Consider the following 15,356-nt stretch of genomic DNA (forward strand, 5'->3'; position numbering starts at 1 on the left):
AGAGTTACAGTGTTCAGACTGAACAGATTTGATTGCTCCAGTGTGATCTGTGCTTATCAGCCCCAAACAGCCAAAGTACCAAATGCAGAGCTGCTAGCTATGTCCAATTAGACAATGTACTTGAAATAGAGTCTAGGAGGAAGAGATGAGCTTAACATAAAGAATAAGATTTGAAGGAACAGCAGGTCTGACTCTCTCTGAGGTTCAAAGATAAGACACCACTAAAGCTCATTGATTAGCACGTTGGGTCTGAGACAGCTAAACTGACTTTTTTTTTTTGAGGCTGTATGCTGGAGAACCAGGCTAGCTTTTTCCCACACTATAAAACCACGAGTCACTCTCACTCCTTTTCTCCCAGCAGATGCTACCAAGCCCAAGACCACCACCGCCACCACCCGCAGCGCTGGCTCCACCAACACCGCCCCTCGCACTCGCACAACAGCAGCCAAACCGGCCACACCATCCTCCACTTCTGGCACAGTACCAGAAAAGAAGCCCCCGGTGCCACGAGCCCCCCGGCCTGCTTCCTCAACCACACCTAATACCACAACCACCACCTCAAGGACCACAGCTCGCCCAGGTACAGCACCGGCCCCCGACATCCGCAACGTCCGCTCTAAGATTGGATCTACAGACAACATGAAGCACCAGCCCGGAGGAGGGAAGGTGGGTTTTACTGTGGCCTCCTCTGCAGCTTTCAAGCCTCTCATTTGTAATTTTCTCTTTTTTTTTTTTTTTTTTTGACAAACTGCCTCCTGACTAACCTGCTGTGTGACTGAATGGCCTAAAATGTTGCACTGGCTCCCTGTGGTTACTTGCTCATTCTCAAGTTCTTTCTGTGTGACTGGGGTTTGCATAAAATAAGACTTTGTGACTGCTTTCAAATCAACAGCTACAGTAGCACGCAGGTCTCACATCTTAAAGCTTCTGTTATTTTCTTTGGTTGTGATAGTTTTGACTCATCTTAGTCGTCTTCTTGTTCCTTTACAACCATTTCCCCATTCTTTGAGCCAACAACCTTCATACAACCTGTTGATGCATTAGAGGCATGTGTGTGGTGGAAAATCAACGAGGAAACCCGTGTCTTTCTTTCTTTTAGCTCTTTCAATCCAGTTTATTCCAGCTTTTGTCTTATTTTTATAACTTCCTAACCATTATTTGTATCAGAATTAATAGCATTGTACTTGGTTGAGAAGTAAAACACGTGTTCTGCAGCAGTGTGGCCTGGTTAAAGACTTTGTCAGTAGCACTACCTTTTACTTTGCTGCCTATTAGACCCCCAGTGCTTCTCTCCTTCTGTTTGTTCACTCTACCTTTACCAACTGTCCTCCTCCCTCAAGGCTTTACCTCCATCTCCTTTTTTCATAACCCTCTCCCCTATCTCTTATTCTATATATATTCTTACTCTTCTTTTCCTTCTAGCATCCGTGATTTAAAGCGCTTCATGTCCTCTTTATTCTTCCACTCTGCAATTCCCTGTAATATTTCTGATGCTCAATCCTTGATCCTTTCACCTCCTCCTCTTCTCCTCGTGTGTTGTTATGAGGTGTTGTTGTTGACCCGGGGTGGGCTTGTCTCCCCAGGTGTCATCTGCCTCTCAGAACAGGGGTGTCGTCTCCAAAGAAACGAGCCAGGGCAAAGTGAGTTCCCTCTCCATCTCCCTGCACCATCACTACATTCCCCTCTTCCTTTGTTATTCTCCTTCTCTTCATCTTTTTGGTTCATACACATTTTGCAAATGTCTTTTTACCGCCTCTTACCGCCTTGTATGTTTTGTTTATCTTTTGTCAAATGGAGTTGCTCTAGCTTAAAGTCACACTGAAGATAACTGGTGACAGACTTGTGATTAACAAAAACAGTTAGTCTGCTGTGCTATCACACACTCAGACACGCAATGACTCTTAGCATGGACTCAGACAAGAATTCAAACATCCACACATTTTCTGCATCGTCTTTGGATCACACTTATGTTTTTTTTTGTTTTGTTTTGCTTTTTTAAGTGGGTGAACACAGTTTTCTCTCAATGAAAGCAAACAAGTCTATGGTTAAAAAAAGAAGATCATTCTGAATGATCAGACATGATTCAGTGATCAGAAAACCTAAGCCGATGCCAGGGTTTGTGGCCAACTGGGAAAACATGGATTTTCTTCAGTTAACTGCGGGATGTTAAACATTACAGTTAGTAGAAACTTGCAGTTGGTGTCCATACCACAGCTCAGAAAGATAAACTGAATAATTCCTACACAAAAGTATATTGTATGAATATAAATATCTGTGGTTCCATCCAAGTTGTTTTTACAAAAAGATTTCATGGCTTTTTGTCAGTTTGAAGACTACAGACTGTTTATAAAAATGGCTGTTGGCTCTGGATCTGAAAAGTGAAGCCAAATGCCTCAGTGTCTTAAAACATTCTATCTAATGGCCATTAGGGAGTGACCCCACTGGGTGGTTGATTGTATTTAGGTCTGTGGAAAAATGTCTCTACTTTTCATATTTATTACCTTTATAAACATTTTCTTAATGAGTCTCAGTCTCTAGTTTCAAGTCTTCTTCAATGCAATATGACGTCCCACCTCCTCAGCTTCACCTTCTCTTACAAATGGAAATAAATCGAATCGAAAGTTTCTTCTGGTTCTGGCCAAATTACAAAGTTGTGGCTTCAAAATGGCAGCTGGAGTAATGGATGACATGACTGTGGGTTTCCACCAGCTTTCTTTTAAATTAGCTGGGAAATAGTATGTAGTTGTTTGGGGGAAAAAAAATTGTGTTTTATAAGATAAGATAAGCCTTTATTGATCCCTCGAAGAGCAAAATTTTCAGCTGAATTTACATAGTTATAAAAAAAAGAAGAAGAAAGCATTCTAGCATTCTACACATTCCTAAAGCATGACTTTTTGCTATTGAGCCAGCAGATCTTCTTTGGTTACTCGTGTTCCAAGGGGTATTAAAGCGTCAAGTAGCAGCAAGCCCCTTGCTTGTGGTATCTGGTCATTGTAAGCAGAAAAGCACCATCCCACTACTGCAGAGACTCAGGTCTGGTCCCCCAAAGCTGGTGCTTCCCATCACACAGACCAGGCAGCTCAGGGTGAGGGATTATGTTTTTGTCCCTGCTGGGTATCTTTTCTGTGAAACGTCTAGCAGCCCTCTGATGAATATGTGAGCGTGTGTGTACGAGCAGGTGTGTTGTTGATGAAATAAAACATGTGCAATCGTTGTTTTTCACCATGTTTGTAACAATTAATTTGTGTTTAATATGTTGTGTGCTCTGCACAAACCTTACTGCATAATCCAAATAACATTGGCTGCATCAGTTGTCGATCTGTGCTAATGAAAATGAACTGTCTACATAAAACGCAATTCAGAAACTCCGGTGTATCAACCTGAACATATACACATTTCTATGTTGTGTTGTGTGACATGCATGTGTGTGCTTCGTAGAATAGGTTCTGTGATCTGTTTTCCTTTCGTCCAGACTTGGAGAAAACACAATTTGAATAGCTTCCCATCTGTGTCAGTGTCACTATTCAAATTCCAGCACAAGTGATACTTCTCTCTTCTTAACTGACGTTTTTAGCAAACACATAGAATAGCTAGAGCATCTGAAGCCATTTTTTTTCCAGGTGAACCTTGCTCCTTCCTTCTTTCCTTTCTTTTCTAACCCTACTATACCTGCAATGGTGACTTCTCCTCTACTCTCTTCTTTTCATTCTCCTCTCTTTTGCTCTTTTGTCTCCTCTGTTCTTTTTTTCTACTTCCTCTCATGTCACCCTCGTCCCTGCCCCTGCCCTTCTCCGCTCTCCTTTCCCCTCTTGCTGCTATGCTGTGTCCATGTAGGTTCAGATAGTCTCCAAAAAGCTGGACTTCAGCCACGTCACCTCACGCTTGGGCTCCAAGGACAATATGAAGCATGTTCCTGGTGGAGGGAATGTAAGTACTGTCTGGCCCATGACCAGAGTTCGTATTCAACAGCCAATTAGTCGAACAATTGACTTGATTTAACAACTAGGAAAAACAACAGAGCCAAGGTGAAAAATTATATTTTCATCTTTCTTTTTTTCCCCTGCTGAAATGGGTCCACAGTCCTTATAAGTGCCAGGTTGAGTAAGCTGTACATGGAATGTGCCAGCCTTTAAGAGATGCAAGGATTTCTTTCAGAGTCTCAGACTCGCAGCCGCCAATGCAAAGCACTGCGTTTGCAATTTGATGCTCGAAGTTATTGGACAGCATGCTAGCAAGCCTAATGTGCCAGCCCTTACCCACTACCTGCTTCACAGTCCTTTGCTTCCTTAAACTCTGCCTGCGTTTCGCCTTGTCACTAACTTACTAAACATCAGTAAAGCACATAAACACCACACAGCTGGCCTCTGATTGGCCAGTTATCTGAGAACATCAGCACCAAACAGAGGTGAATTTATTATGTCTGGTTGTTCTGAAATGGCACTGTCCTGTCCTGTGCGGTGTCAGAATCTTCATCCACCATCTTTACAGCACGTGTCAAATGATATCGCTGGACCAGGTACTGTGACGTAATTGTGATGACACCATTGACTTGAAGTATGTATTCCCCGATAACAACATTTGAATTCTTCAAGCTCTGCAGTTCATCATCATTGAAGCAACGTGATCTTAAAGTTTGCTATTTGACCTCTACGTGTTTGCCTCTGGGTTACTGGGTTACATGTTGATTGAAGTCGCAACAGGTGGCTCTTTGTCTTTTCTGATCACCGCTAATCCTCTCAAGGGGACAATTTAATATATAAATAGGACTTAATAAATATATACTCTACATTCAAGAAATGAAATCAGTCAATGGAGTATTTAACCAGGGCTTCTTTTAACCCTGGAACTCCCTCCTAACTCCTCTAACAGTTGATTTTAAAAAGTTTGTGTGATGTTTGACAGGTGCAGATCCTCAACAAGAAGGTGGATTTGAGTAAGGTGACGTCAAAGTGCGGCTCCAAGGACAACATCAAACACAAGCCTGGTGAGCTAGGATCTTATGATGTTAATACTGCTGTTGTCTGTATTTTCTACATCTTCAGAGAGCCTGTTGAGCAGGTACACCTAATGCTGTGCACAAAATAGAGCCGATCGTACATAGAGAGGACTTAGATTTGCAAAATGTTCCTGAAATGGAATATGCTCAACATGAGAATGGGAGAGGGCCCTAAAAACCTTCAAATTAGCACATAAGCCATACTTAACTCCAACAAGAGCATTTAAGAAGCTAAGATTTTCTTGACCGGAAATTAAAATCTGGTTTACAGCTACTGTGTCCAAAATGTATCCACTTTGTGCGACCTTGTGCGTGACCTGTGTATGCTGCAGGTGGTGGAGATGTGAAGATCGAGTCCCACAAAGTCAACTTTAGGGAAAAGGCTCAGTCCAAAGTGGGCTCCATGGACAATGTGAGCCACTCACCTGGTGGAGGAAACATCAAGGTGAGATGATGGTGACGGCAGAAAGACACCCTATTTGCACCAACCATTGTATTTATGATGATAACGACAACGATGCTGCTAAGGAACCAAACAAAGCAGTTTACTCTTAATGGCACCTACTTAAGTTAGTCACGATTGCATTGCATGACCCGTCCCGATCACTATATACTGTAAGTAAAATACATTTGAGTAAGAGTTCACAAAGGGGTAGACTTCCACAGCATTACTATGAGTGTAGATCATTCACGGCAATACAGCTCAGTGTTCATCCACGTTTATAATGCGTCTACTACTGCTACAAATATGGTGATATAATAGATTTAAACATACAAGAGTGTTTTTGTAAAACTGTTATTTGTTCATGAATGATCTCTGACCTTCGGTCATGTAATAGCTAGAGTTAACTTAAAGCCCCTGAGGACTTAGTTTCAAATGTGTAGGTCTACTGTGCAGTATTAATCTTCATAATAAGTTCAAAAAATTTCTAGCAGTGGAAAGTTTAATGCTCATGGATTATATTAAGGGTTGTAAAAATCAGCAGTGTTCAGTTAGTAGTAAAGTTTTCACACTGCGGCAGGGATGTGGAACATATTCTCTGGGTGTGTGGTCAGTCCACCCTGGTGCCACATGACAGCAGGTTGTACTGATAGGTTTACATTTTGCTGTTGCGCCTACTTGAACTTTCACTTCACCATCTCTAATGTACTATCTGCAAAACCTAATTGCATTCAGAGTTTAACTTCATTCATTGTCCACAGCCTTTGCAACATCTAAACATTGTATCTCAAGAATCTGTCCATTTTGCAAAAAGGCTCCTGAGATGCTTTCGATGTCTTTCATTAATCTGTGTGATCCCGGTCATTAGATGACGATCATCTGACTGAAGGAGCGTGCTGCTGACTCAGTTCTTTCATTCCCCGTGTTCATTCCCTGCATGTTAATATATAAAAATGTGTCAGGAAAGTATTTGCACACAGTGTGGGGAGAAAATAGTTTCAGGCTTGTCATGTTTTGTCTCGTTCCACCACTGTGTTCATGATGACACCAAAGATCCTGAGTACCTTCCGGCTACTGTCACTGCTGATGTTGACAGTCTGTCATAAGCCATCCGCAGCAACCTGAAACATCTTAAACCCTCCACCCTGCAACGACTGCCGTCCTCCTGACTGATTGTTCTTCTGTTGTGAAATAGCCTGGGTGCTCTACTTCAGCACAACTGTAGCAAACACGTGGCGATTTAAACTCCTTAGTACCTTGCCAGATCAAAGTATGGAGTGAGTTTGCAAACAAATGTTTTTTGGTTTTTTTTTTTTGGCAAATTTGCAAATCAAACAGCTATAATGTCACCTGTCCCCTCAGCCTACAGCGGTCCATCTGTGCTTCGTGATCACATCCTTCACTGCCATCCTCATCCTCATACTGTTTTGCACACTCAGTCATCTTCTGCACCGTCCAACATAGTGAAGCTGCATCATAGGGGAAATTAAAAATAGCATTCGCATAACAACTTGTCTGAGAGAGGTTTATTTCACAAATAGCTTTTTGATCAGTGTTAACTGAAGTCTATTTTAAAATGTTTCCCTCCAGAGCTACAGGACAAGTTCTCTTTTTGTACAGTTTTTGCTTTCAGTTGTGCTTTTGCTGGCCAGTGTTTCATGTTTTTATTCAACTGTGAAAGGCTGAAGGAAAGACAGCAACCCACATCTTGTCTGATAGGTAATAATGCAGTATATGTAAAGCAGTTGTGTTTTTTTATCTTTGCCAATCCCATGAAAACACTAAAACTGACAATGACTATATCCCTCAAACAAGTACTGTACTGTCTGGCTAAGCCTGAAGTATCTTAGTCATTTGTGCTACAACGCTCCACTGTTTCCCAAAACACCACTCTGGCACTGGGTTAAATGTTTATTCATTACCGTGAACACACGGGCAGTAATATGTTTTGACTTTATCTTACACACATTGTCTGGAAATAGTGATATAGAATAGAAATAGAAATGCTTGAGAAGCAAATGAAGATTCATCTACTGTTGACAATTTTCCCCAGCAAATAGACTCGACCCCACTGTGTGAGTAACAAGCTAAAAAGCTGCAGGGCCCAGCTTTAGAAAATAATTGAGATTTGTTTTTGAACACATTAATTTCTTCCTTCAGTAGTGGTTTATATTTGAGTAGTCTAGATGGGGCGAAGGAGGTGTGAAAGACTGAGAGAATGGAAAACACATTCTTGGTCTCGGTCTTTTAATGATATTTCTTGATAGTAAGAGAACTATATAATACCAGCCTTGTCCTTTAAGTCTGTCGGATGAATTCACAGATTGAAAAAGTTGGGTTTTGTGAGTTTGTTGACCTTTAAAGCCATTATTGCTTCTGTGACCATGTGTTTACCTGGTTTCTGGGTTTGTGTTCTGAAATGTGTTTTGTTTTTTTGTTTTTTTCCTGTTTCTAGAAGTAGCAGAGCTTGATGTCATTTTATGTTTCATTCCTTCCATGTAGAATAATGAAATCAAACATTAATTTAATGCTGTATGAGATCACAGGAGAGTCTGCAGCTCAGCAAAACCATGTCTACACATTTTGAACTGTGCTTGTGCCTTTTTTCTTCTGATGTGCTTGACTTTGCCATTTATTTTCTATCATTGCATTCATTAGGCATCTTGAGTTACTGAGTTTGAAAATTTTTTTCCCCCCCACAACGTCATCATTCACCACTTGAGTCTGGCTCCAGATCTTTCTAGGGAACACAGAAATGTGCCTTGCTTCAACACTAAAATGTCCCTAAATTGTTTTTAAAACAAAACAAACTCCTGACAAATGACGAATATAGTTTTAGAGATTTGGAGCCAGGTTGTTTCATCCCCATCCCCACCAATTGACACACCCTGCTATGTGTTTCTAGGCTGAGGGGGCCCAGGAGACAACAGAGGGGAATGAGATCCCCCTGAGTGGCACCCTAGCCCCAGCCCCAGGCTCCGAGCCAGGGCAGGCTGGGAGCCCCGCTGCCCAGGAGAATGGGCTGAAGGATGGGGCTCCTTGCGATAGTGAGAGCCTTCAGGAGCCCCAGGCTCTGGACTCGAGCATCCCAGAGACAAGTAAGTTTTTGTGTTTAGAATCAAACCCTGATCTAGCAGTTTGGGGTTTGGATGAGATTAGATGCACAGGGAAAAGACAGTGATGACCAGCGATTTCCTGATCAGAAAATAAATAATATGAACGCAGTTTTTCCTCCGCATAGTGTCTTTGTGGCTGCAGTTTAAATCTCAGTCTGTCCTGTATTCACCATGTCGTCTGCAGTCCAAAGCGCCTGATCACACCATTATTTTTTTGACTTCTTATCTTGCAGGCATCTAATTCTGCTATCCCTCTACCCTCCTCATCTCAACCCCCCCAACACCATCATCTCCCCTTGCCCTCACCGTCTCCTGTCTGTAATTTTCTTTACCCCTTATCTCTGCCTTCTCCCCTGTCCTCCCCCTCCCCGTTGACCTTTCTGCTGCAGATTGAGTCTTTCAAGCTCAACTTCCGCGAGAATGCTCGCTCTCGCACGGACCATGGCGCCGACATCATCACCTGGCCAGCCCCGCAGGACAACAACAGACCCCGCCCACATGGTTCCTCCTATTCTCTGTACCACCAAAACCATGATCCAACTTCTCTTAGTGTGTCTCTCTTTGAATCGTTGGCCTCCATGGGCTCTGACAGCTCCCCCTATGCCCCCTCCTTGCTACACCTTCAGGTGGAGGTCCAGGGGGACAACAGCAGCTCCTCCATGGGATCTTGACCTTTTTTTTGTCCCCCATGAATCTCTAAAGGAACCCCTTTCATCTTGAGTCTGCTCTTGCAAAGTTTTGACTCTTCTAATAGTTCTGCCACTCTAGTATCAACTTCATGCCTCTTCGCTCACATGAGCTCATCATCATGTGTCACCACCTTCACTGTTGCCACCCCCACCCTTCTGTATTTGGCTGAAATGACTGTATAGACTAAGCTTACGCCTTGGTGGGAATCTGTGTAAAGGGAAATGAGGGGACAGCAATGTCTCCTCACAGATTTGGTTATGTCTTCTTTAAGCCTGCTAACCTGGAATCATTAGTTTTCACTCGGTTCCTCTTTAACCGCAGCCTGCTGGTGGACTTTGCGCTCTCTGACCCTGTGTCACCTTTCCACAATCAGTTTATTTGTCACCTGAGCAGCATGGAAACCCTTGGACTCACCTACAGTTTCTGCCACACAAACAGTAGCTTCTCTTTTCCCTTGTGTCATTAGGGCCCGTTTGTTCCCAGTAACCACTTACTCTCTACTTCAATAACATCATAGTAATTCATTGTTCATCATTACTTCCTCTCTCATCACTGCCATCACTTACCATAAAGCTGACAAACAGAAAAGCTAGACAGCAGGTAGGCTGTTTGAACCATTTTAGGCTGTTTAACTCTTTCTTCTCTGTGTTTGTGATGATGTGTTTGAGTGATGACATTGTGTAAAAATGAGCTTTGGTGTTCTGTTCAAATCTTACGTTCTTTCTTTCTTGAGTTTTCTTATTCCTTCCGCTTAGTTTCTGTTTTTAAAAAAAGTTTTCATTTATTTATTGTATGTTTCTTCCTATATAAGCAATACAGTGGGTGGTCTTTTAATTCTGATTACACTCAGAAAAATCTTGGAAACACGCACAGGATTACTTGCAAACCAAGACACACAGTGAAGGAGAAGAAGGTTACATTCAGAGGGAGGATGAAAGTGAGCATGGAGGCAGTGAGGGAAGAAGCATTTAATGCGTGTTTTACCGTTTTGGCAGATTAACAAATGACATACTGAAGCCTGGACGTTTTGTTTTTTGTTTTTTGTGTTTTAAGATGCAATAGAGGGACTTTGCTAAAGTAGAGAAGCTGTAACTGAGTATGCAGTCCAGAGGGAGATGAGTAAGATAGGAAATGTCTCTGAAGTCAGAAGAGCAGCGTGTCTCGTATGTGCCTCCTGTCCTTCCTACCTGAAAACTAAAGATAACAAGAATGGTGCAACTGCTCAGAGGAAAGATTCATAACAGATATAAAACACTGGGGGGAACCTGGTATTGCTGTTTGAATTCACTTCTGCAAATCAAGTTGTCCTGGTAGTTGTGTGTCGTCACAAGTTCAGGTGATAGTAGCATGTTGGTAAGTAGTTGCTTCAGCTGAATAAAAAAAACATCTCTCTGTGTTCAGCGATTTTCTTGTAGGAAGTATTGGCAGTGGCAAGTGATGTGGCGTTATCCTCTTCTTTTGTAGCAATGTATTCAACTGTTGCCTCCGATTGCCTTTATAATGCATGGGCAGATTATATAATACCACACCTAGATTTGAAAGCCGATGTGTGCATTATAACTAAAAGTGTTGTCGTTTGGTACCATATGTATATCTCTGGGGCAGTCCTAGTCAGTTCATATGCTGTTGCTCAAATGATGGCTTGTAATCGTGATGAACAGGGGTCACGAGTTCATAATGGTTGCACTTTCATCCTTAAATGTTTTCATATAATTCCACTGCTGCGAGCTGGGTGCTGGTTTGAATACAGTGGATAAAACACACAGCGATGGACTCCGACTGTACTCTGACACATTCAGATTATCAGATTGACATATTATTTCTTACATTCTGCCCATTATCCACTTTGTAGTTTTTTTCTGCACCAAGTATAGCGTTATAACACTAGTCTGCAATTCTCGAGATAACGAAACAATACCACCTTGGAGCAGCACGACACAATTGTAAAGAAAAGAAAAAAAAAAACACAATAGCTTACAGTCATATTTAAAGTGGACATGGCAAACATGTTAGCAAAGAGTTGCCTGTTCTCACATGTAGCAGACGTTAAGCTCTGTTTTTTATCTCCTGCCAGTGTTCACCAGCTAGCTGCTAACCGCTCCTATCTGCTGTTTTGTCTCTGGACAGGTACTTGTAGAGTTTTTCCATAAAACTCAAACTGCATTAAATTAAAGAAGGGAGCTCGTCTAAATCTAGAAAACTCTGGTTAGAGATTTATCATTGAAGACTACGGACCTAACAGGAAATTTGTGAAGTTAACTTTTGCTTAATATTTAGCAGTTTGGGGTTCATGATGCTGCATTCGATCAGAACAATAAAAGGTCCAAAAAAGACTTTTGATACCCAGCAGAGTTGTAGAGTTGTAGAATATAGCAGATTAAGGTAAAGTTACTTTTAGTTTCTGTTCTGTCCTTCACAACACTGAAGGGGTTATCATGACAAATGTCTACCAGATATTTTTTTGTTTCAAACTCTGATGATGATGATAACGATAAAAATTTTTAAAGAAGCTTTGATACAACTAAATTGAACCTTAATGAATTAATACATCACAGAGAGCTGATTGTAATAGTGTGGTGTTTAATGAGCTAGTTTAAATACCCCTCTTTGAATAGCCGATATACACTGACTTAATTTGAACAAGATTATGCTTATAACAGCAATAAATGTATGCTGACATCAGGCTAAATTATTACACTAATAAAAAATGTCAATTCATTTTTGTAGAAAAATGGGCAATAAATTCTGATAAATGTCACCTGAAGGACAGGGTATGAGTGCTTTTCTGCCTGCGGAAGGTTGAGTGTTGCTTAAAGAGCTGCTGTTAACAGTTGAATTGTTTTGTTGGTGCCACACCTGTCACCTAGCGAAAGTTTTACTAGTGCCTGTCCACAACCGTGTTTTAGCTTTACTTTTACCCCAGAGTTTTGACGTACCACAACTTCTGAGCTTGTACACGGATGTACATAGACATTTTATTGATTCTTTAATGCCCTGGAAAACAAACTGGCAACAGCATCAAAGGGTTGATGGGTGAGGGTGGGGGGGTGTTTCGAGGTTGTTCAGAACAGCATTTTTGTCCTTGTATTTTTCATGATTTTAAGGGGAGGGAAGCATTTGACCACGACTATGACTAATTCTGATTATTATCAATATGACAAAATGAAAAGGTCGGCCTTTTCCATTCAAAAGGGGCCATTGAAGTGAAAGAATGTGTTTTGAGATTTGTACTAAAGATGCAACACTTTTGTATATGTATTTATCATTGTGTTCCTAAAGCCTTGTGATGGTTGTGCACACATGGTTGAAAGGGATTATACTTTTAAATTTGTGACTGCCAGTTTCACAAATGTGTCAGGGACTCTCTCTGAGGATGTGAGATTTGAACCCAAATACATAACTCAGAAAGTCTTTAAAATCTCATAGGAACAGGTTTTATTTAGGCTGTAACTTCATGTAGGTGTGAGCTCAGTTAATTACAACAACATTTAGAGTGAACATTTATGCATACACACAAAAAAATCATGCCCAGGGACCCAGTCTTAAGAGATGAAAATTATGTTCTGATTAGCTCATAATCTTTGCTTTCAGGACATAGTGACCTCTGTGAATTCATATGATAAAAGAACAAAAATGAACGTGACTGAAGCTAATCAGAGTCACCTTATTGTACATCATAACATCATAGAGCGCACAGGGAATTCCTCCTTCAAGCAGGCACTGAATCTAGAGATCAGTGTATTGGTCTGTAATTTGAAGTACTGCATATCAATGTGTGTGTGATATGTACATCTCACACACACACACACACACACACATATATAGGCCACATATTACACTCAAGCAGCAATCTGCCCTGGAGAGTCACACACACCAAGACTCTAACACATCCTTGTTTGTGGTTAAAAAGGCGTATATGTAGCTGCCAGGTTTGGTTTGTGTAATTAATGCTCCCCAGTAATCTATCCAAGGAGCACTGTAGAGCTTCATGTACTGCTACTGTACTCATACCAGACATGCAAGTCTAACACTACCTAATAAACATCTACTTTACCTGCAGAGCATGCTGAAAAACAATGGGATGTGTTAGATAGACTTACTATGTCATTTGCAGAACCTCCTCGTTGTTTTTTCTTTTGTGTTTTTTGTGTTGGTTTTTTTCCAGTCATTTGAATTTCATGTTTTGGTTTGGAAAAAAGTGTTTATTGTGATTATTTGTTCATTAGTGATGTGATTATTAAACATGAAATAAAATGGATTAAAACTCTCCTTTGTGTTAACATTTCTTCTAGCGGTGTTGTCAATGGGCTAAAGGAGAACAAATACAGAAAAGACGAAGAAATAAAAATGGTTTTTGATACACTTTTTTTCTCTACTGTATAGGCCAACGGTGACTGTTTGATTTATTATTTAGAATGTAAAATTCAAATTTTCTAATAAATAATGTGGCCTGAAGAGAGAGAGAGAGGTCTGATTTATCACTAGTTGTGAGTCTCTTTTTCAGTTGCAGCATGCAGCGAGAAGTTTGGATTGTGTTAACCAATGCTGAGAAGACCCAAGAGATTCTATAGGTAAGATATATTTCATTTGATTTCTTTAACTAATTGGAATGTGATCACGTGATTTTAAGTTTGGTTATGAACAAAATTATTGATGGTGTCTCATATTTTATTTGACTTGTGATGGGCTTAAGTATTGTTACCAGTGTGACAATGTGTGAGTTTGTGCTTGTGTTAAGTTTAAAATTGGATATTTTTTTTTTTCTTAAGGAATAATTCTTGTTTGTAAAAATACTTTTGTGGATGTGTGATTTTTTTTATTTATTTATTTATTTATTTTTTCTCTTTAAATTTTAAAAGAAACTTATCTTAAAAAATGGTTCAAAGCAAGTTAAAACTGTAGACTCTTTAAGGTTATCAACTGACTAACCTGCAACCAACACTAACAGTCAGCTGTTATCCTTATCAAATAGCAGTAAAACAAGAAATTGAGTAACAGTGACAGCAAAGTTGTCCTCTGTGGTCGTCTGCTGAGTTGACTTTAGGCAGGCAGTTTTAAGATCTCAGCGCAGCATTGTCTTGTATAGCAAACAGAAGACTTTTGTGGTTTTTTTTGTTGTTGTTTGTTTGTTTGTTTTGTTTTGTTTTTTAATACAACCATTAACCTTAATGACTATTGCACCCACTACACCTCTGCAGCTGGGAGCCCTGTATGGCTTTATTCATGTTATTAGTTTCCCATGTGCTGTCTTGCTATTATGAGTCAAAATTTCTGCTGGGAAAACGTCCACTACGACTTGCTCATCAGATTACATTAGATTCTTCTCATTATGCAATATTACTTTGTACCACAGTGGATGTTGGAAATAGTTATGTCAGGGCTAGTTTGGAGATTGTATGAAAACATAGGCCAACATATTGGAGAGCGAATTCAGAATTCATCGGCCATGTGTAACGTGTGTGTGTCAAAACGAAGAGACACCCTGACATCTAGTGGGCCATTCCAGCAAAGACAGGAAAAGAAATCTCTACATAATCCACCAATAGTGCCATATGATATAAATCTTGTATAGGCCAAACTGAGTTTCAAATGTCAGGCTTTTGTTATCGATTTAATACTTAAGTGCTCATCCAGCTGTATATCACCATTCAGAAATCTGAAAGCGCTCAATCAACACATGAATTACTGATGGTGTTTAATCACACCTCTTCAGTAAACCTTACGAAGAACACAAATGTGCAGATGTGCAGTCATTATGTTTAATAGCTCCCAAATGTCATGCTGATATCTATGTAATGTTACAGTGCTAGATATTAATCATTGCATTCTGCTCAGTCAGACAAATGTTTCCAACTAAGCAGCCACTGAACCCTGAGCAGTCTTCCCTTTAACCCAGTGATTCTAAATCCTCTGTGCAAATAAATCATGACGGTGCTGGATGCTGCATTGCTGTCAGACTTCATTCCTGATATGAACCAACTAATGGTTTTAGAATAGAAGATAGCTTTGTGCGCATCCTGGCTGACAGGTCCTGTAGCGGCCTGTGTTGACCTGTAGGGGGCAGAAGGAAACATCTCACCCTCCGCCTCACCTAAACTCAGGCGGAGAGGAA

General features: G+C 40.7%; 1 protein-coding gene across 3 annotated transcripts in view; it reads left to right on the forward strand.

The window, feature by feature from the left end:
- LOC115060987 (microtubule-associated protein 4) overlaps nt 1-11,249 on the forward strand; it is an 86,682-nt gene extending 75,433 nt beyond the window's left edge. Inside the window, exons 12-18 of one of the 3 annotated variants that reach the window (XM_029529188.1) lie at nt 359-666; nt 1,584-1,640; nt 3,835-3,927; nt 4,903-4,984; nt 5,329-5,441; nt 8,344-8,536; nt 8,788-11,249. In XM_029529188.1, the coding sequence (XP_029385048.1) occupies nt 359-666; nt 1,584-1,640; nt 3,835-3,927; nt 4,903-4,984; nt 5,329-5,441; nt 8,344-8,536; nt 8,788-8,795 (854 nt within the window). In that variant the 3' untranslated portion in view covers nt 8,796-11,249. The remainder of the gene's footprint in view (nt 1-358; nt 667-1,583; nt 1,641-3,834; nt 3,928-4,902; nt 4,985-5,328; nt 5,442-8,343; nt 8,537-8,787) is intronic. The other 2 variants (XM_029529189.1, XM_029529192.1) reach the window with 2 other exon arrangements.
- The last annotated feature ends 4,107 nt before the right edge of the window (nt 11,250-15,356 follow it).

This window comes from Echeneis naucrates, chromosome 20 (genome assembly GCF_900963305.1).
Source record: "Echeneis naucrates chromosome 20, fEcheNa1.1, whole genome shotgun sequence".
NCBI lineage: Eukaryota > Metazoa > Chordata > Actinopteri > Carangiformes > Echeneidae > Echeneis > Echeneis naucrates.